Source organism: Mobula birostris, chromosome 2 (genome assembly GCF_030028105.1).
Source record: "Mobula birostris isolate sMobBir1 chromosome 2, sMobBir1.hap1, whole genome shotgun sequence".
Lineage (NCBI taxonomy): Eukaryota > Metazoa > Chordata > Chondrichthyes > Myliobatiformes > Myliobatidae > Mobula > Mobula birostris.
The window spans coordinates 112,591,539-112,612,676 of NC_092371.1; the positions used below are offsets into that span (position 1 = coordinate 112,591,539).

General features: G+C 40.0%; 1 protein-coding gene across 1 annotated transcript in view; it reads left to right on the forward strand.

Moving 5' to 3' along the window:
* cdc40 (cell division cycle 40 homolog (S. cerevisiae)) overlaps positions 1-21,138 on the forward strand; it is a 139,580-nt gene that overhangs the window by 39,610 nt on the left and 78,832 nt on the right. Inside the window, exon 4 of the mRNA XM_072246415.1 lies at positions 17,261-17,350. Within this exon, the coding sequence (XP_072102516.1) occupies positions 17,261-17,350 (90 nt within the window). The remainder of the gene's footprint in view (positions 1-17,260; positions 17,351-21,138) is intronic.

The following is a 21,138-nucleotide window of genomic DNA, read 5'->3' on the forward strand; positions in this document are numbered from 1 at the left end:
TGGACAATACAAACACCTATGTCAGGATGTTGTTCATTGACTGTAGCTCAGCATTTAACACCATTATTCCACACCATCATTCCCACAATCCTGATTGATAAGTTACAGAACTTGGGCCTCTGTACCTCCCTCTGCAATTGGATCCCCGACTCCCAACCAGAAGACCACAAACTGTGTGAATTTGTGATAATATCTCCTTCTCGCTGACGATCAACACTGGTGCGCCTCAGGGGTGTGTGCTTAACCCACTGCTCTACTCTCTCTATACCCATAACTATGTGGCTAGGCATAACTGAAATACCATCTGTAATTTTGCTGATGATACAACCATTGTTGGTAGAATCTCAGATGGAGACGAGAGGGCGTACGGGAGCGAGATATACTGACTAGTGGAGTGGTGTTGCAGTAGCAACCTTGCACTCAACATGGACTTCAGGAAGGTAAGATGAAAGAACACATTCCAATCCTTAGAGGGATCAGAAATGGAGAGAGTGAGCAGTTTCAAGTTCCTGGGTGTCAAGATCTCTGAGGACCTAACCTGGTCCCAACATATCGATGCAGCTATAGGGATGGCAAGACAGCGACTATACTCCAGTAGGAGTTTGAAGAGATTTGGGGTGTCAACAAAAACACTCAAAGACTTCTATAGATGTACCATGGAGAGCATTCTGACAGGCTGTATCACTGTCTGGTATGGGGGCTGGGTGCTACTGCAAAGGACCGAAAGAAGCTGCAGAGGGTTGTGAACTTAGTGGGCTCCATCTTGAGTATTGGCCTTCAAAGTACCCAGGACATCTTCAAGGAGCGGTGTCTCTGAAAGGCAATGTCCATTATTAAGGACCCCTGGCACCCAGGGCATGCCCTTTTCTCACTGTTACCATCAGGTAGGAGGTACAGAAGCCTGAAGGCACACACTCAGCGTTCCAGGAACAGCTTCTTTCCCTCTGCCATCCAATTCCTAAATGGACATTGAACCCGTGAACACTACCTCACTTTTTTTTAATATATATTATTTCTGTTTTTTGATTTTTTTTTATCTATTCAATATACGTATAATTTTATTTATTTATTTATTCTAGATTATGTGTTGCATTGAATTGCTGCTGCTAAGTTAACAAATTTCACAACACATGCTGATGATAATAAGTAACACACATAAAAATTGCTGGTGAACGCAGCAGGACAGTCCTGACGGAGGGTCTCAGCCCGAAACGTTGACTGTACCTCTTCCTAGAGATGCTGCCTGGCCTGCTGCATTCACCAGCAATTTTTATGTATGTTGCTTGAAATTCCAGCATCTGTAGATTTCCTCATGTTTGTGCTGATGATAATAAACCTGATTTTGATATAAAATGTGTTAAAAGTAGTCATGCACTAGGAGACTCTGTATTTGCAATAACAGACATTAACTCTGCATAAATGCTAGAAAGGAATGTGAAGAAATTTTGATGGATTTAGGCTCACTGATGTTGAGGTAACGGTTTAAAGAGGTATTGAAAATGGATGGTGATGTAACCAAAGCTGTCAGTAACTTTTAGGGAAGTATTACCTTTTGTTTCCTCCCTTAGGTAAACTGTGATCATGGTAGCAAAACTGATAAACAAATAATGGATGAACTGTTAGCTGTTACCTTTCCTTGATTATTAAATTCACACTATCAGGGAGGAGGGTGAAGATACAGAAGAACTTGAACTCAAAAATTTAGAAACATTTTAAAATGTTTCAGCCATTAGATTTCTGAATGGTCAATGAATAGTACCTCATTATTCCTTTTTGCTTTGCACTGTTTATTTGTAAGTTATAGTAATTTTATGTCTTTACAGTGTACTGCTCCCGCAAAACAACTTCCACATCATAAATGCAGTGATAATAAATCTGATTCTGATTCTACACTTCTTCCAGCATGCCAATTAACTAAGTCATATTTTTAAACTGCCAACATAATGTTTTGCCTTAAAGGAAAAGCGATGAATATAGGAAAGATTTTTAAGTATATATATATATTCTGGGGGATTTTGTTTTTTGAAGAGCTTCAGGATTTTTCTCAACAAAGTGATATAAGCACTGTGGACTAATCTGAGCAATGTAAATGCAAACGCATATTTACAAAGTGCTTTATCAAAGGTGCTTTGTCAGCAGGCTCTCTGCTAGCTACTTTGCTGAGGTGAAGTAACCAAGAGTTAGCTTTCTTTATTCCCAAGGCTACTGACAGCTTATGGAACTATCAATAATAAATAAATATTCAATGACAATAAAACATACAAACTCATGAAGGTTTAAGAAAGATTCGTTTAGCAGAATACAAAAGCAATAGACATTTTACAACTAGAGGTTATAGTGCACCCAAGCATTTGGTTTTAATGCATTCATTTTCTGTGTTCTGGACATCACTGGCAAGATCAGTATTTATTGTCCATTTCTAATTACCCTTTGGAAAGAATGATGAGGTGCTGCCTTGAACCAATATATTCTTCTTATGCAGATACCCTCCATGGTGCTTTTGGATAGAGATTTCCACAATTTAGACATAGCTACAAGGAAAGATTGATAATGTATTTCAAAACCAGGATGATGTGTGACTTGGAGACTGCAGATAGAAGTGTCCTCCTGCACCTCCTGACTTTGGAGTGCTGTCAGAGTACCGGAAGCTATGTGCTATTGTCAAAGAATTACAAATGTTTAGGGTGATTCATGGTACTCTAATCAAAAGGGTTGCTTCCATTTGGATAGTTGGAGATTCTTGTATGTTGTTGGAGTTGTAATTCCCAAGGCAAATAGAGAGTACTCCATATTTGTGTTTTGTACGTGTGGAATGATTTTGGAATGACAGAGTTGAGTCAGTTGTCACAGGATATCACTCTCTGTCCTTTTCTTGTACCCATGATGTTTGTCACTGAACCAAGTTGAGTTTCAGATCAGTGATTACACAAGTTGGTGATGAACTTGCTGATGGTCATAATATTGAATGATTAAGCTCTATTTTGATGAAAGTGGCCACTTTTCACCTTCTACCTATCAGTCCATTCCTGAATGATATCCAGTTCTTGACAATGTAGGCATGGATACTTCAGTTACTGAGGAATTACAAATGGAATTGAACATGTGCAATCATTAGCAAACAATGTCACTTCTGACATTGATGGAAGAATGATTATGATAAAGCAGTATAACATGGTTTGGCCTAGGAGAATGGCATAAAGAACTCCTACACTGATGCCCTGGGGCTGTAATGATCGCTGTCCAACAATACCAAGCATCTTCATTGTAGGAGTTCTGACTCCAGCTGGTGGGGTATTATATTGGGTGTCCATTAAATTGCATCGGCCGTATTGTGTACGGTATTGATCTCCTTATTTCAAGAATGATGTTTACGGACTGGGAGCAGCTTAGTAAGTACTTCATAAATTAAACCCTCTGTTGGCGGGGGGGGGGTGATCCCATGAGTAAGGTTTTTACAGTCTATGCCCTCATTCACAGGACTTTGTGGTAGTGTAAAAGATAATTTAATAGAAATATAAGGCTCTGAGTAGTCTTAATAGGGAGGATGTGGAGAGGATGTTTCATCTTTGAGAGATAGGGGTGATCGATTTAAGGTAGAGATATGAATTCAATGCTGAGGACTTCCAAAGATTTCTCCCACCCACCTGTATGCCATCATGCCACCAGGTCTGGTGGCTCTACCCTGCAGGTGGAACAGAACGTCATTACAGATTGAGATAGAAGGTGTTATGCTGTCTGTAAGATATGATTCTATAAATACCATTATGTCAGGCTGTTACCATTAGGTAGGACAGTATGGGGTCAAGTGGCCTACCCCTGCACTTAACTGGTATGTTCAAATGTAGACCCGTGTTGCATCATCCCTGGGTTGATATCTCTTCACTTTTAGCTATGCCTGGTGATAATCCTGGCAGCAGTCTCTAGCTATTTTTGCAATGTCAGTTCTGCTTTCAGCAATTTTGCCTTGTTTGAATTCAGTGCCTTGATCGATCTCAAGTATCTTTACAGTTTCATTCTTTCTCTGTTTGAACACAACTAAAATATTACATTGGAGTTGTTTGCTTGGCCATTTCAGAGGGCATTTAAGACCCAGCCCTATGGGGTGGGCTGGCATTGGAGTCCCATGCAGGCCAGAATGGATTATGATGTTAGATTTCCTCCCCTAAGTGGCATCAATCTGGTAGCTTTATTGACATTGGTAAAACACCATTCAGTGTTGCTAATAATTTGCAGACTATTACTAATCAGAATTTAAATTCCACAGTTATCATAGTGGAATCTGAACTTTGATCTCTGGGCTGTTAGTCCTTACCTTTGATTACTTCTCTGTAAATTACCTGCTATGCTACCATCGTTTGCATTAGTGTGCAGATCAAGCATTCTGGTTGTGGAGGCACCTGCTGCAATTTTCATAATTGAAAGTATGTTGCCCCAAACCCTGGCTGTGTCATTGTGTGTTAGAGAGAGTGAGACTGGCAGTATAGGCTTGATAGGAACCTGGGGTTGGGTTGGTGAGCAAGTGGTGAAGGCAGTTGGATTTTGGAGTTTGACAGGGCATTTGGGTAAATTGAAAGAGTTGGACCTTCATTTGGGAATTCTAATGGATCAATGCTACTTGACGGATCAGAGAGTTGGTTTGTTGGCTGCAAATGGAAGTGCCAAGGGTCATGGTGTTCAGGCTTTGGAAGATTGAAATCTGTGTTTCAAGAATGTTAACGTTAATGTATCTCAGAAGTGGATGGTTATTTCTATTGGGGAAGGGCTGAGACCTAGCCTTAGGAAATTAGGAAGATTGCGGATATGGACCTTTGGGGGTTTAGAGGGTCAGAATCTTAACTTGAAGGGTAAGGTGGGGGAATGTGTTGAGAGACTGGGTCTTGACAGTTCGGGGTGATGAATGGAGTTAGGTGGTTGGTGCCATGTGTAGAAGGTAGAGATTGGAGATTTGAGGCATTGTGGAATTACAAGTGTTCTAATAGAGCCAGGAATGACTAAAACCTTGTTGCCCCTCGACTGACCAATGCTTCTGGAATGACTTATCAATTTTCCCTACAATGTAGGAGTTCCCAACCTTTTTTAATATACCATGAACCAAACCCGTTAAGCAAGGGATCTGTGGACCCCAAGGTGGGGAACCTGCCAAAATGAGAATGACATTGTGCGAGCGGTATGACAATCACTTCCTTAGAGTAAGAATGAATCACTCCAGGGTAGGGCTAATCAAATTTTCAGAACAATGCAAAGATAGCTCCAAAATTATTATCACATTTCAGTCTGAATAACCCTGGGTGGGTTAGAAAGTGTAATGCAATTGAATTTCTAGACACTTGTCTCTAATATAGCTCTTCCTTTGTGTCCCATGTCAAATTGTTGACTAGAAGCAATGATTCCTTATGATGAGTTAAAATTACTTAATCAATTAAGTCACTTCTGGCCTTATTTCAAGTCAGCGATTGCTAAGGAAAGAAGTTTAGCTCCATCATCATAAATTGGAATAGAAGTAATGTCCCTGTCTTTTTTTTGCATCCTCAGCCCTTTGACTTCCTTTGTCAAGTTAAGTGCTGTTATAACTTGTGCTTGCTCAACACCACCCAGTGGGAGAAATTAAAAATTGCATCATTGAATGCTGTGTCCTTTTCAATAAGAATTAAATGCAAATATGCTGTAAGGTCCAGAGAACAAGACATAAGAAATCATGCAGGTGCTGGAAATCTTGAGCAACACACACAGTGCTGAAAGAGCTCAGCAAGTTAGGCAGCATCTATGGAGAGAAATGACCAATGTTTTGGGCTGAGATCCTTCATTAGAACTGGAAAGGAAGGAGGCAGAAGCCCAGATAAGAAGGGGAGAGGGGAGAGTACAAGCTAGCAGATGATAGGTGAGGCTAGGTGAGTGGGAAGGTGTATGAATGAGGAGTGGCATAAATGGAAGAGGTAAAGAGCTGAAAAAGGAGGAATATTGTAGAAGAGGACAGTGCATCATGGAATAAAGGGAAGGAGGAGGGAATCAGAGGGAAGTGATGGGCAGGTGAGGTAAAGATAAGGGGTGAGAGGGTGCCCAGAATGGGGAGTGGAAAAAGAGAGAGAGGGGGGGAAGGAATAATTGCTGGAATTTAGAGAAATTTGTGTTCATGCTTCAGGTGTTGTTCCTTCACCCTGAGTTTGGCCTCATTTTGACAGTAGAGGAGACCATGAACAGACATGTCAGTATGAGAATGGGAAGACAAATTGAAATGGGTGTGCAGCTGTCACCAATGTAGAGGAGGCTGTACCGGGAGCACCAGATACAATGGATAACCACCAACAGACTTGTAGGTACAGTGTCACCTCACCTGGAAAGTTCTCTATGGGGCCTTGAGTGGTGTTAAGGGAGGTGGTGTAGGGGCAGGGTGTAGCATTTGTCAAGCTTTTAGGGATAAGTGCAAGGAAGGAGATCTGTGGGGATGGACGAATGGACAAATGAGTCACAGATAGAGAGATCACTGTAGAGTGGGAGGAGGAGGGAAAGGTGTGCTTAGTGGTAAGATCCCTTGCAAAAATGAAGTGCTGGATACAGGGGCTAATGTGTTTTTAGGTAAGGATGAGAGGAACCTTATGGGAGAGATGTGGGTTCAAAGTTTAAAAATGTCTTATCGAAGTACATATATGTCACCATTTACAATCCTGAAGTTCATTTTCTTGTGGGCATTTGCAGTAACTAGAAAGAAACACAACTGAGTCAATGAAAAGCTGCACATGGCAAAGACAGGCAACCATTGTGCAAAAGACAACAAACTGCAAATATAAAAAGAGGGGGGAAAATCTACTATTAATAATTATTATAAGAGGCTGAGGAAGGAGGGATACAAGCTTGCAGATGATGGGTGAGACCAGGTGAGGGAGAAGGTAGGAAGAGGGGCTGTAAAGTAAGAGGCTGAGACCTTGAAAGTGAGTTCATAGGTTGTGGACCATTTCATTGTTGAGGTGAGTGAAGGTATCCAGTCTGGTTCAAGAGCCTGATGATTGAAGGGTAATTACCGTTCCTGAACCCCTCCTCCTATCCTTTATTCCATGTTCCATTATCCTTTCCTATTAGATTCCTCACTCTTCAGCCCTTTACCCCATGCACCTAACACCTCTCAGCCTCTTACAGCCCCTCTCCCCACCTTCCCCTTCACCTGGTCTCACCTATCATCTGCAAGCTTGTATCTCTCCTTCCTCAGCCTCTTATTTGGTCTCCTCCTTTCCTTTTCAGTCCTGATGGACTCTGCCTGTAATATTAATTGTTTATACCCCTCCATAGATACTGCCTGGCTTGCTGAGTTCCTTTGTATGTGTTGCTCAAAGATCAAGAGTAATTTCTTCATTAGGGACCAATGGAAGTAAATGTATAGCCTCCTATTTTTAAATACTTAATTTAAAAAAAATAAATACTGTGGAATGTTTTGAAAAAGTGACACCTGTTACACATTTTAAGTATTTGGCATATTCTCCAGTCTCAAGACAGGACCTCAGTGTGAAATCAAAATTTTTTTTGTGGAATTCATAAACTTGCAGGACAGAAGTATAATTACTGTGCAGTTCTTTGTAGGTTGTTCCTAATTCCATATCCTTTATTTTTTTAAAAGTGACATAACCCAAACATTCTTTGTTTCATGGAGAATAGTTCTAATTTTCCATAATTCATGTCAGTCCCTCAACTCTGGTAACCTCTTGGTAAATCTCCTCTATAGCCTTTCTCAAATATTTCTAAAATGCATTGCCTATATGTACTGGCTATAATTTAGCTTGGGTTTAATTGTTGATCTAGTGTGATATCTGCTTTTAAATTATATTATTCTATTTTAAGCCATCTAGTTGACATTTCCTATCAACTTTTAAGAACTCCTGTAAGTGGTGTTTCTACTTTTGACTGACTTTTATCTGACTTTTCAATACCCTTCCATTTATTTAATAAGAGCATTGAATTTGAAACGCACCCTTGAAACATACCAATTCAAGCTACCTGCAATAAGCATTATACAGTGCATACACAAAGTATTCACCCCACTTGGAAGTTTTCATGTTTTATTGTTTCACAACATTGAATCACAGTGGATTAATATGGCTTTTTTGATACTGATCAACAGAAAAAGACTCTTTCGCGTCAAAGTGAAAACAGACCTCTACAGAATTATCTAAATTAAGTACAAATATAAAACACAAAATTAGTTAAATGGAAATCTGTTTTTGGAGACCTGTCAATTGCTTGTACTAAAAATACACCTGTACCTGGAAGGTCGAACTGCTGGTGAGTCAGTATCCTGGCAAAAGCTATACCATGAAGACAAAAGAACACTCCAAGCAACTCTGCAAAAAGGTTATTGAAAAGCACAATTCAGGAGATGAATGCAAGAACATTTCCAAGTTACTGAATATCCCTTGGAGTACAGTTAAGTCAATCATCAAGAAATGGAAAGATTTACAGCTGTAAATCTGCTTAGAGCAGGCAGTTCTCAAAAACTATGTGAGCATGCAAGAAGAGGACTGGTGAGGGAGGCCACCAAGAGACATATGACAACTGTGGAGGAGTTACAAGCTTTAGTGGTTGTGATGGGAGAGACTGTGCATACAGAACTGTTGCCTGGGTGTTTCCCCAGTTGCAGTTTTATGGGAGAGTTTTCAAAGAGAAAGCCACTTTGAAAAAATCTCACATGAAATCTCAGCTAGTTTGCTAGAAGGCGTATGGGAGATTCTGAAATCAGCTGGAAGAAGGTTCTATGGTCTGATGAAACCAAAATTGAGCTTTTTGGCCATCAGACTAAATGCTAAGTTTGGTCCAAGCCAAGCAATGTACATCTTCAAAAACATACCATCCCTACCATGTTCACTCACTATCCCCAGGCAATTTGACAGAGCATGAACAGTTTTGTAAAGAAGAATGGGGAAAAATTGCAGTGTCCAGATGTGCAAAGCTGATAGAGACCTATCCACACAGACTCAAGACTGTAATTGCTGCCAAAGGTGCATCTACTAAATACTGTCCTGAAGGGGATGAGTAATTATGCTATCAATTATTTTGTATTTTGTGTTTGTAATTAATTTAGATCACTTTGTAGTGACCTGCTTTCACTCTGATGTGAAAGTTTTTTTCTATTGATCAGTGTAAAAAAAGATCAAATTAAATCCACGTTGATTTAATGTTGTGAAACAATAAAAAATGAAAACTTCCAAAGGGGGTGAATACTTTTTATAGACACTGTATACTTAAATTGTCGTACATTTCACTGGGCTAATTTTGCATCCATATCGTGATACTTCCCTTTAATCTATTCTCAAGACATCCTTTGAATGTTTTCATAAAGTTTTTCAATATAATGTCAATCTAAATTTCTCAAAGATTATGTCAACTTTGGTAGAGAGGAAGCCATTTCATCAAAGAATTAGACAGTCATAACGTTCTTTTAACAAACTCATGTAGCTTCCTTGATCAACATACCTTCCAGATGTTTATCCATTATATTGATTTACAGTATTTGCCTGGCCATCATTAGCTAATTTGAGTGATCCTGTCATTTCCTGAATTACAGTGCCTTGAAAAAATATTCAGCTTCCACAACTATTTTTACATTTTACTGTCTCATTTTCTAAATTAAAAATATATTGAAGTAGGATTTGTTCAGTTAATCTGCAAAACATTGTGCATCATTTCAAATCAAAAGAAAAATTCCAAAACCTGTCAACAAATTACTAAAAATTAAAAACCAAAATTGTGAGGCTAAAAGGATATTAATCCCCATTGTAGTTACTATGCTAACTTTCCTCAGATGCACAATACTGCAATACCTTATAACTCACCCAATTTGCTAATGTAGAATATAGGAGGATCACCTGTTTTCAGTGAACTCAGAAGAATATATACTCCCTCTCTCTGTAAAGTTCAATAGTATGGTAGATTTTCAGCAGACCAAACCAAAATGAAAGCGCATTCAAGACAAGTCAGGGAAATGACAATAGAGAAACACAAATCTGGGGAAGGGTACAAGGCCATCATCTCAAAGGCATTGAACATATTTTGGAGCTCAGTGCAGTCCATCATGAAAAAGTGGGGAAAAATATGAAACCACAACCATACTGCCTACGCCAGGTTGTCGCTCTAAACTTAGTCGCTGGAGGAGAATGGCACTTGTAAGAGAGGCTACTGTGGTCCCTAACAGTCACTCTGAGTGAGCTACAGAAGTCAGTGGCTGCAACTGGAGATGAAATTCATGGCTCCACAATCTCTAAGGGCTAGCACAAAAAGGGTATTTACGTTAAAGTGGCAAGGAAGAAGCCCTTTTCTTAAAAAAAAAGCATATCCTTGCCCATAAATACTTTGCAAAGCATCACTTAGAAGTTATAGAAAAGATGTGGAAGAAGGTCTTCTGGTCGGATGAGACTGACGTGGAACTTTTTGGTCTCAGTACTAAGTGGTACCTGTGGCGTAAATCTAATACTGTGCATCAGACAGTTAACACCATCCCTATTGTAGAAGAATGAGGGCAAGTCTCATTGAAACCTACCGAATATTGAAAGGTCAGGATAGAGTGGATGTAGGGAAGCTACTTCCATTCATGGGAGAGTCTAGGATCAGAGGGCACAGCCTCAGAATAGAAAGATGTCCGTTTAGAAGAGGTGAGAAGGAATTTCTTTAGCTAGAGGGTGGTGAATCTATGGAATTCATCGCCACAGACAGTTGTGGAGGCCAAGTTATTGAATATATTTAAAGCAGAGGCTGATAGGTTTTTGATCAGTAAGAGTATCAATGGTTATAGTGAGAAAGCAAGAGAATTGAGTTGAGAGGGAAAATAAATCAACCATGATCAGACTTGATAGGCTGAATGGCCTAATTTAGCTTCTATATCTCTCAACATAAGCTTTTTTTTCCTGCTTTATATTTAATGTTATTCTTTTATCCTGGACATCTTTGTACCTGGGAGAGCACTCACATACCACAGAAGCTACAGAAGGATGACAAAGAGAACTGTGGATGATGTAAGGAATGAATGTTTAATTTGGTTGATGGTGCCAGTCAAGTAGGATGATTTGACTGATTGGCACAAACTTGCTGAAACCACACTCCTCTAGGCAAGTGTCGTTTCAGTGACTGATTTATGTGGTCTCAACGACTGGTTATTGTAGGTAGAAAGGCTTTGAAGTATCAAGCTCAGTCACACCACAAAATACCCCCTCTTTACCCTGTTCTGGTGACTTTGATATTTATGAGGCTGGTACAGTTCAGTGTCTAATCACAGTTGACCTGCTGTTTGTAGATGGCGGGGAATTCAGCAAGGTAGTGTCATTGGAAATCAAACGTAATTGTTAGGCTCTCTTGATAGAGACTATCTTGTGTGATGGAAAAATTGTATTTGCCATTCCATGCTTGATTCTTATTTGGGTCTTGCCTCATGCTAGAATTGAACTTTGCGCAACCATCACTTTGGCCTTACAATGGAAGGAAGATCATTGTCTTAGCAATAGAAGACCTGAGAAACTCATGCAGAAGCTGCTGGAGAACCCAGTGAGTCAAGCAGCATCTGTAAAGGTGAATGGATAGTTGACATTTCAGGTCAACTCTGCATCAAGGTTTTGAGTTTAAAGGGGAGATAGCTGGTGCAAAGAGGTGAGGAGAAGGGGTGAAGCAGATGTGTCAGGGGTTGGGTGGATCCAGGTGAGGAGTTGATGAGCAAATGGAGCTAGATGTGGATGGGAAGGGTGGAGATGGTAGCAGAGGCTGCGAGATGGTAGTGGGCTGCAAATGATTGAATTTGATAAGAAAGGAAATTGATGAGTGGATCAGAAACTGGGCAGATCAGGACAGCAGTGGGAGGGTGTAGGGGCTGCAATGTGTTATATGTGGGGGGGCGATCGGCAGGCAGAACTAGGTGGGGAAAGGAAAAGAAACAGGGTAACAATGGGCTAGGGTTTTGGGGGTGGTTATTGGGAAAAAGAGGATGAGTGAGAGGACATAGATGGCAGAAACCCAAAGTGGGCATTCATTATTTGCAGTGGCCATTGGTAATAGCAGGATTGCACTCCTCTACAATTTATGATCCTGTGACCAGATGCCCTTTTTTACCAGTATTATATACCGCTAAAGTAGAAGAGGAATGTGTAAGTATACAGTATACTAGAGCATTACTTGTTGTACTGAATAATAAGCTACCAGGTTGCGGAAGGGAAAGCATTTATGCTATAAATAAAACTTAGCAACATTGCAATAAATGAATCAGATCAGACTCCGGTGGTCTGCCACCAGGCATCATTCACTTGGATAATCACCCCATGTTCAGGAAGCTCCCGAACTGGATGCTCCAAGTGATTCCAGATGTTTTATAGTGAACTTGAATCACTAGTCACTTTCCCTTCACAAAGTTATTCAGGAGATATATGGAACAGAATGCACAAGTAATGCACAGACTCTACTGGTCTAGTAATGGCAGTCAATTCCCTGTTCTCTAAACCGCCGGAAGACTGGATACTGAAAATAAAAACACTAACTATGTAGTAATCTAAAACAATGGTGATGAAAACTGAAAATGAAAAAGCAATGAAACCTCTAATACCTTTTTTTGGAGAATGTTGTTTGTGGTAACATATATGTACTTTGATAATAAATTTACTTTGAACTTTGGCTTTGCATTAGTTTTATAATTACCTTGAATAATAAATACTCATTTTCCTTTCCAGTTTTTATAATCCTTTTTTAATAAATGAAAGTACTCAGCAGTTTTAACATAGAAATAGAGGCTAGCCGTGTTTGCTTTCAATCTCCACATGAACAAATAATTCTAATCAAATCCTGTGGAGTCCATTTTCATTTTACATGTGTTTGCATTTGGATATCTTTCAATTCTTTTTTTTTTTGCTATTTTCTTTGTTGGCTTCAGCAATAACACATAGCCCCATGTTGTTTTTGACATAGTAAAAGGCTAGTTGTTCTATATTAGTTACACTATCTGGATTGTGCAATTCTTGTGTAAGTGTGCACTAGAGATTTGTTGGTTCCCAGATCCATTTATTAGAATAGCAGAGAATGTATGACACACATCAAAGTGCCCTGGAGACAAAATTGATTCTTTTAACCCCACCCTCCCAACCTCAACCCTTTTACCAGTTTTGACGTATTAGATGTTCTTAATCATTTTCATTCCCGTAGCTTAGCAATTAGCGGAGCACTCTGTTTGAAATCAACTTGCAGACAGCTTTGCAGCTTTACACATCTGTTAAAAATCATGTGCTTCAAAATAATTTCCCAGCCTGAGCCTGGGGCATTGGTGCTTATATATATATTGCTTTATAAGAGTTATTTCTGTGCAAATTGTACAGCCTGTTTTGTCAATTTCTTAGTGTCTCTATGCAAATATGTGTTTTTAATGAGCTTTTATATTCAAGGTCATTCCTCTGGTCACACTTCTTAGTGTTTGTTGCATCAATTTATAAACTGTGTTATCACTTAGATTATTGTTCATGTGATGATGCCACAATTGCTCATTTTTGCATCTTTGGTTAATCATGTCGGATATAAGAGGTTTTCTGGAACTTTGAGAAATTGAAGTAGTTCATTACACAGTTTTTGCTGTGTTCAAATTTTTCTATAGAGTATAAAACATAGACTATTACAGCACAGCACAGGCCCTTCAGCCCACAATATTGTGATGACCTTTTAACCTACTTGAAGATTTGTGTAACCCCTCCCTCTCACATAGTTCACTCATTCTTTTCTATCATCTTTGTGCCTACTGAAGAGTCCCTTAAGTGTCCCTAATGTATCTGCCTCTACCACCACCATTCCAGGTACTCACCACACTGTGTATAAACAAAACTTGCCTTTGTCATCCTCCATATACTTTCCTCCAATTAACTTAAAGTTATGCCCCTTTGTATTAGTCAATTCCGCCAGGGAAAATGTCTCTGCTGTCCACTTGATTTATGCCTCTTGTCATCTTGTACACCTCTATTAAGTCACCTCTCCAAAGAGAAAAACCCTAACTCATTTACCCTGTCCTCATACGACATGCTCTCCAATCCAGGCAGTACCCTGGTATCCTCTTTGGCACACTGCTTCCTATGATCAGGTGATTGTAACGGAGTACAATATTCCTAGTGTGGTCTAATCAGGGTTTTATATAGCTGCAACATTACCTCAGAACTATTGAACTTAATCAGAATCAGGTTTAATAAAACCAGCATACGTCATAAAATTTGTTGCGGTGTGGCAGCAGTACATTGCAATACATAGTAATAAAAACTATAAATTACAATAAGAGGTATATATTACAAAACGAATATATAGGGCAGAAAGAAAGGGAAAATATACTGAAGAAGTCTTCATGGAGAGGAAGAAGCAGTTTCTGAAACATTGAGTGCAGGTCCAAGTCCTTGCTGAGACAGAGAGGTTGATTCTAGCCATAACCAAGGTCTCAAAGCACTTCACATAGTAGATGTGAGTACCACTGGACGATAGTTGTTGAAGCAACTCACTCTGCTGTTCTTGGGCATCAGTATGATTGTCACCCTTTTGAAGCAGGTGGGAACCTCTGACTGCAATAGTGAGAGATTGAAGACGTCCTTGAATACTCACACCAGTGGTTGGCACTGATTTTCAGTGCCCTACCCAATACACCATCGGCCTGAAAATTGCAAGGATGCACCCTCTTGAAAGATGTTCTGATGTTGGCGCCCTGACTAATGAAGAACAGCGCACTATACAGCTTCTTGACAACCCTATCAACATGAGCCTCAGCTTTGGCAGATCTATGGACATTGACCCTAAGATCCCCTTGTTCATCTATACTCCTAAGCATCCTGCCATTAACCCTATATTCTCCCTACAAGTTCGACCTTCCAAAGTGTTCACTTCACATTCTTTCTGGATTGAACTCCATCTGCCACTTCTCATCCCAACTTTGCATCATGTCAGTGCCCCGTTGTAACCTACGACAACCTTCTACACTTTTCACAACACCTCCATCCTTCATCCACAAAAATACAAACCCACCCTTCTACTTCCTCATCCAAGTAATTTATAAAGATCACAAAGAGTACGGGTCCCAGAACAGATCTTTGTGGAACACCACTGGTCACCAACCTCCAGGAAGAATATGCTTCATCTGCAATTACCCTCTGCCTTCTATGGATGGGCTCATTCTGAATTCACACAGCCAAGAATGAACCTACCATGATCAAACGTCTTACCAAAACCCATATACACCACATTCACTGCTCCCTTTATCAATGTGTTTTGTCACATCCTCAAAGAATTCAATCAGGCCTGTGAGGCATGATCTGCCTCTCACAGCGCCATGCTGACTATCCCTAATCAGACTATTCTTCTCCAAACGCTTGTAAATCCTGTCTCTAAGGATCTTCTTCAATAACTTGCTCACCACTGAAGTAAGAAAGAGTAACATTTGCCACTCTCCAATCATCTGGTACTACTCCTGTGGTCAGTGAGGACGTAAAGATCATTGCCAAAGGTGCAGCAATCTCTTTCCTCATTTCCTGTAGTAACCTGGGGTATATCCCGTCTGGCCATGTGGACTTATCTACCCTAACGTTTTCCAAAAGTTGTAGCACTTCCTCTTTCTTAACGTTGACATGTTCGAGTATATCTGCTTGTTTTACTCTGTTCTTACAAACGTCAAGGTCCTTCTCACTGGTGAATTCTGAAGCAAAGTGTTCATTAAGGACATTGCTTACCACATCTGACTCCAGACATGTTTCCCCTTTTATCCCTGATCAGTGCTACTCTCACTCTAGTAATCCTCCCATTCTTCACATACCTGTAGAACGCCTCTTGGGGTTTTCCTTAATTCTATTCACCAAGGCCTTCTCATGCCCCCTTCTAGCTGTCCCGTCCATTATTAAACTTCTTCCTGGCTACCTTGTAACTCGGGAGTTCTGTCTGATCCTTGCTTCCTAAACCATAAGTAAGCTTTCTTCCTCGTGACTGGATAGTCCACATCTCTTATCAACCTTTATTCCTTCACTCTACCATCCTTTCCCTACCACAATAAGACACACCTATCCAGGACCCCATGCAATTACCCCCTAAGCATCTCATTTCTGTCCAGGACCCCATGCTATGCTCCCTAAACACCTCATTTCTATTGTGCATTTCCCTGAGTACATCTGTTCCCAAATTACGCTTGCAAATTCCTGCCTAATAGCATCATAATTCCCTCTTCCCCAATTAAATACCATCTGCTCCTATGCCTCTAAGGCAATGGTAAAGGTCAGGGAGTTGTGTCCACTGTCTTCACAAAACTCACCCACGAAGGGCTCTGACACCTGACCGGTTCATTGCCTAGTACCCAATCTAGTATGTCCTCTTCTCTAGTTGGCCTGTCGACATATTGTGTCAAGAATCTTTCCGAGACTCACCGAACAAGTGCCACCCCATCTAAACCTTTTTCATTAAGGAGGTGCCAATCAGTATTAAGAGAAGTTAAAATCGCCCATGACAACAATCCCTTTCCAAAATCTACCTCGCTATCTGCACCTCAGCATCTGTTGCTATTGGGGATGGGATCTGTAGAATAATCCCAATACAGTGATTGCTCACTTCTTGTTTCTGTTATCTACCTACGATGACTCATGAGATGATCCCTCCAGGACATTCTCCCTTTTTGCAGGTTTTTCTATCCCTGGTTAGCAATGCACCTTCCCACCCCCTTAACACCCTCCCTGTTCTTTTTGAATCATCTGAACCCTGGAACATCCAGCAGCCATTCCTACCCTTGTGACAACCAGGTCTCTAATGGCCACCACGTCATAGTTCCATGTACTGACCTATGCTCCAAGTTCACTAACCTTGTTGCTGACACTTCTCGCATTAAAATAGACACACTTTATCCCATCCAACTGTCTGCAGTTTTGCCCTATCAATTGCTCCATGTCTCTACGTGCTACACCTACCTGTACACCACCTACCCCATCCTCTGATCTATCAAGCTGGTTTCTATCCCCCTTACAAACCAATTAAACCCTCCCCAACAACTCGAGCAAACCTGCCCACAAGGATATTGGTCCCCCTCAAGTTTAGTGTAACCCATCCTTTTTTAAATGGTTTCTTCATCTAACTCATCTTGACATGAGTAAGTCTGGAATATTGTTTGAAGAATTCAGCATCTTAATATTGTCAATTTTGTTGCCTCTTTTAATACTGAAGTTTGAGGGAACACAAATGTGTGTTGATTAATTTTAATTTATCTTTCATTTCTATAACTTGCCTTTTTAAAAACATTTTATTCTAATTTTAGGTTATGCTTTGGATCCAACATTAGACCACAGTGAAGTTCCAGCAGGGGACACATATATTGGAAGTGTTGAAGATGCTGAAAAGAATCAAGGTTTGTGTTGTGAACTCAAAAATGGAATCAAAATTTTATGACTTGCTACCTTTCAGCTCTGGGATTTGTTTTCTATCAGTATGATATCCTTGGTGTGTAATGGCAACATTTTATTTGTAGATAATATCACTGTAGCATACTTTAGAGGGGTGAGAGGTAATGATACCATTAAGTTGTAACTTCTTGCCCTTAATTTTTTATTAATTAACAAATCTTTTACTATCCTATCTAGGGTCTTTTCCTGAAATTCCCAGCTACCCTTTTACCTTCACAATGCTGCCTGACTTGCTGAGTTCTTCCAGTAGCTTGATATTTTGCTCCAGTCTCTTGTGTCACCAGAGTTCTCAGTAATTTCTGGGTTCTCTGGTCTGTTACAATAGTGAGAATTAGTTGGTTATATAGTTACGCGAAACCTTCTCTGTGTCCCTCTCCTCCTTGCTAGCTCTTACTCCACTCCTTCCCTTCACCTTTTTTATTCTATCTCTCCTCTTTCAGTGCAAATGAAGGGTCTCGACCTGACACATTCACTGTCTTTCCCTCCATAGGTGTTGCCTGACCCACTGTTCCTCCAGATTCCACCATCTACAGTTTCTTGTTTCTCCTCACTGTCCAACCCATGGTTGTCAGTAAGAATCATCTCAACATTAATCAGGAATTGAACCTGGAATTATTTCTGTACAGTTTTGAGATGAGTCAGCATCTCTAAATCATGCTGTGTTATCTGTTGCAGATTTGGAACAGATGGTGAGGTGACAAGCACAAGTATCTTTTTCCTGTCCTAAATATTTTTCTTTCTTTGCAAATCTGGACATATCAATTTTTGTTCCATTTCGTTTTGGAATTGCAGACAATTATAAGAAAACAAATAATAATATCTGATAAATGGGATATCTGAGACTTGTTTTCCATACTTTTTTTCACATATTTAAGATGCATTTCTGTGAGTCTATGAAACTGCGACTTCATAAATGGGATTTGTTGAAATGTCTTTGGTAAATGAATTGCATTATTATTAGCTTCTTAAAAAACATTGCCTAAATTTCTGTCCCCAGTTTAAGTTATGTCTTTTTGTTTTTGAACTTCTAATCTTTAGAAAAGATGATTGTAACCAACTCAAAACAGTTTGATTTTTTTTAAAAAGCCACAGACAGACCAAACATGATGATTCAGTGAACAGTCACATGCATTTTACCTCAGGAACTTGAAACAGATCCACTCCAGATTAAACAAATGCATTCTTACTTGACAGCTTTCAGAACGTTTGAAGTGGAAAATAGTGGGAAAAAAATTCTATTTGATAAAATTAGGTTCTTGCTTAGTTGGAACTGAGGCCAGAGGAAAATGTATTCCTGACCTGGAAGTGGTTCATGACATAAGGTGGAAAGCATTCCAATCCATCATATGAAAAAGGAAAACACTTTTTGTGTTACTGTAGATTTCCTGCATCTGCAGAATCCCTTGTGTTTATGAAATCAAATTAGTTTCTTTAAATCAAAAGGAGACCCTTCTGGAGCAATTAAACCTCTCTAATTCCATACAGATATTTTTAAATTGAGTGAGAATAATGTTCATTTTTACACATTTTCTTGGAAGTTACCAATATCCGTTCTTGCAGATGATTAATGATCAAAAGCAGTGTGACCTTGTCTTACTGCAGAATTCAGTATGTCCATGCTATCATTAACCAACCAGAGTGCATGAGTGGAAAATATTCTAGTTTGTGAATGAGTGTGTAATTTGTGTTTGTGATACCAGATAAAGCCAGGCAAGATCATGAGATATTTGCATCCCCATACAACATCATGAACACGTGAAGAGTCTCAGCCCAAAACATCAACAGTTTATTCCTCTCCATAGATGTTGCCTGACCTGCTGTGTTCTTCCAGCATTTTGTGTGTGTTGCTCCAGATTACCAGCTTCTGCAGAATCTCTTGTGATCATGAACAAGGTTTCTAGGAAGCTCCAGAGAAGTTCTTTGAATCTAAAGAATGCATACCCAACCAGGATGTACAGAATTTCAATTTAATGTTAAAATATATGTTAATAATGTTAAAATATCACCAGTAATTCTACCAGCAAAATACTGAATTAATTTCCCATTATTGTGGTCAAGTACACATCCAGTAGCAGTTTCTGGTTGCTGATGTTGAAGGAAGTAGGGGAACATACCCACTAATAAATACTGACTAGTTCATTACTCAAAATCAATTTATTGAAAATTATAATTGCTTGCCTGATTTTTCTTTTGGGTTGTGAACTGGAGTTACTTCAAGATTAGTGTGACTTGTTTAAACTGTAACTCTCTATTGCAATTTATTTACTATCAGACAGGGGGCACCCAGCATTCTTCTACAAACTCTTGGAGCTGCATGCAATATATATTTACCCAAAGGGGAGTAGCTAATGTAAAGACTAAATCACGTTTAAAAAAAAATAAAAACGATAAGATGAATTGGTGCAAGCGAGTGGGAATTAAGGGTTATTGGGAAAAGGCGGGTAGGTAGAGCTGAGCTCATGGCCAGATCAGCCATGATCTCCTTGAATGGCAGAGCAGGCTCGACAGGCCAGATGGCCTACTTCTGCTCCTGTTTCTTATGTTCTTAACCTCCATGCAGGATCCTTTAACTGATGTGATTGTCTCTGAGGCTCAGTAGGGAAGGGTAAAATCAGACAGAGCAATAGTGATAGGAGACTCGATAGTTGTGGGGGGGGGGGGTGGACAGGAGGTTCTGTGGCCATGAAAGAAAAGCCAAGATGGTGTGTCACCTCCCGGGTCCTAGGGTCCAGGATGTCTCAGAGCAGCTGCAGAAGATTCTCAAGAGGTGAGAGTGAGCAGCCAGAGATTGTGGTGTACATTGGCACCAATGACATGGGTAGAAAGGGGGAAAAGGTCCTGCACAGGGAGTTAGGGAAGAGGCTGAAGAACAAGTCCTCCAAGGTAGTAATCTCCTGATTACTCCCAGTACCAGGGCAGGAATAAAATGATAGTACAGATGAATGAGTGGCTGAGGGAGTGGAGTAGGGAGCAGGGTTTCAGATTTCTGGATCATTAGGATCTCTCCCGGGGAAGGTATACCAGGTACAAAAAGAATGGGTTACACCTGAAACCGAGGGGATCTATATCCTTGCAGGCAGGTTGGCTAGAGCTGTTGGGAATGGTTTAAGTTTATTTGGCAGGTGGATGGGAACCAGAGTGATAGGGCTGAAGATGGGTCAGTTGGTATACAAGTAAATGCAGTGTATAGTGAGACTGTGAGGAAAGACAGGCAGATGATAGGGCATAATTGCAGTCTGTGGAGTGAGTTAATGTGTAGCATAAAGGCACAATTGAAAAGAGTGCTGAATACAGGACTGAAGGTGTTAGATTTGAATGCTCATGGTAGTACGGAATAAGGTAGATGATCTTGTAGCACAGTTAGAAATTGGCAGGCAAGACATTGTGGGAGTCATTGAGTCATGACTGAAAGAAGATCACAGTGGGAACTTAACATTTAAGAATACACATTGCATCAAAAGGATGGGCAGAAGTGGAGGGTAGCTCTGTTGCTTAAAAATGTAATCAAATCCTTAGAAAAAAGTGATATAGGATCAAAAAATGTCGGAACCTTATGGGTAGAGTTAAGAAACTGCCAGGGTAAAAAGACCCGGATGGGAGTTATATACAGGCCCTGAACTGTAGCCGGGATGTTGAATATAAGTTACAACAGGAAATAGAAAATGCATGTAAAAAGGGCAATGTTGCAATAGTTATAGAGGATTTCAGTATGTTTAGTGCTGGATCCCAGGAG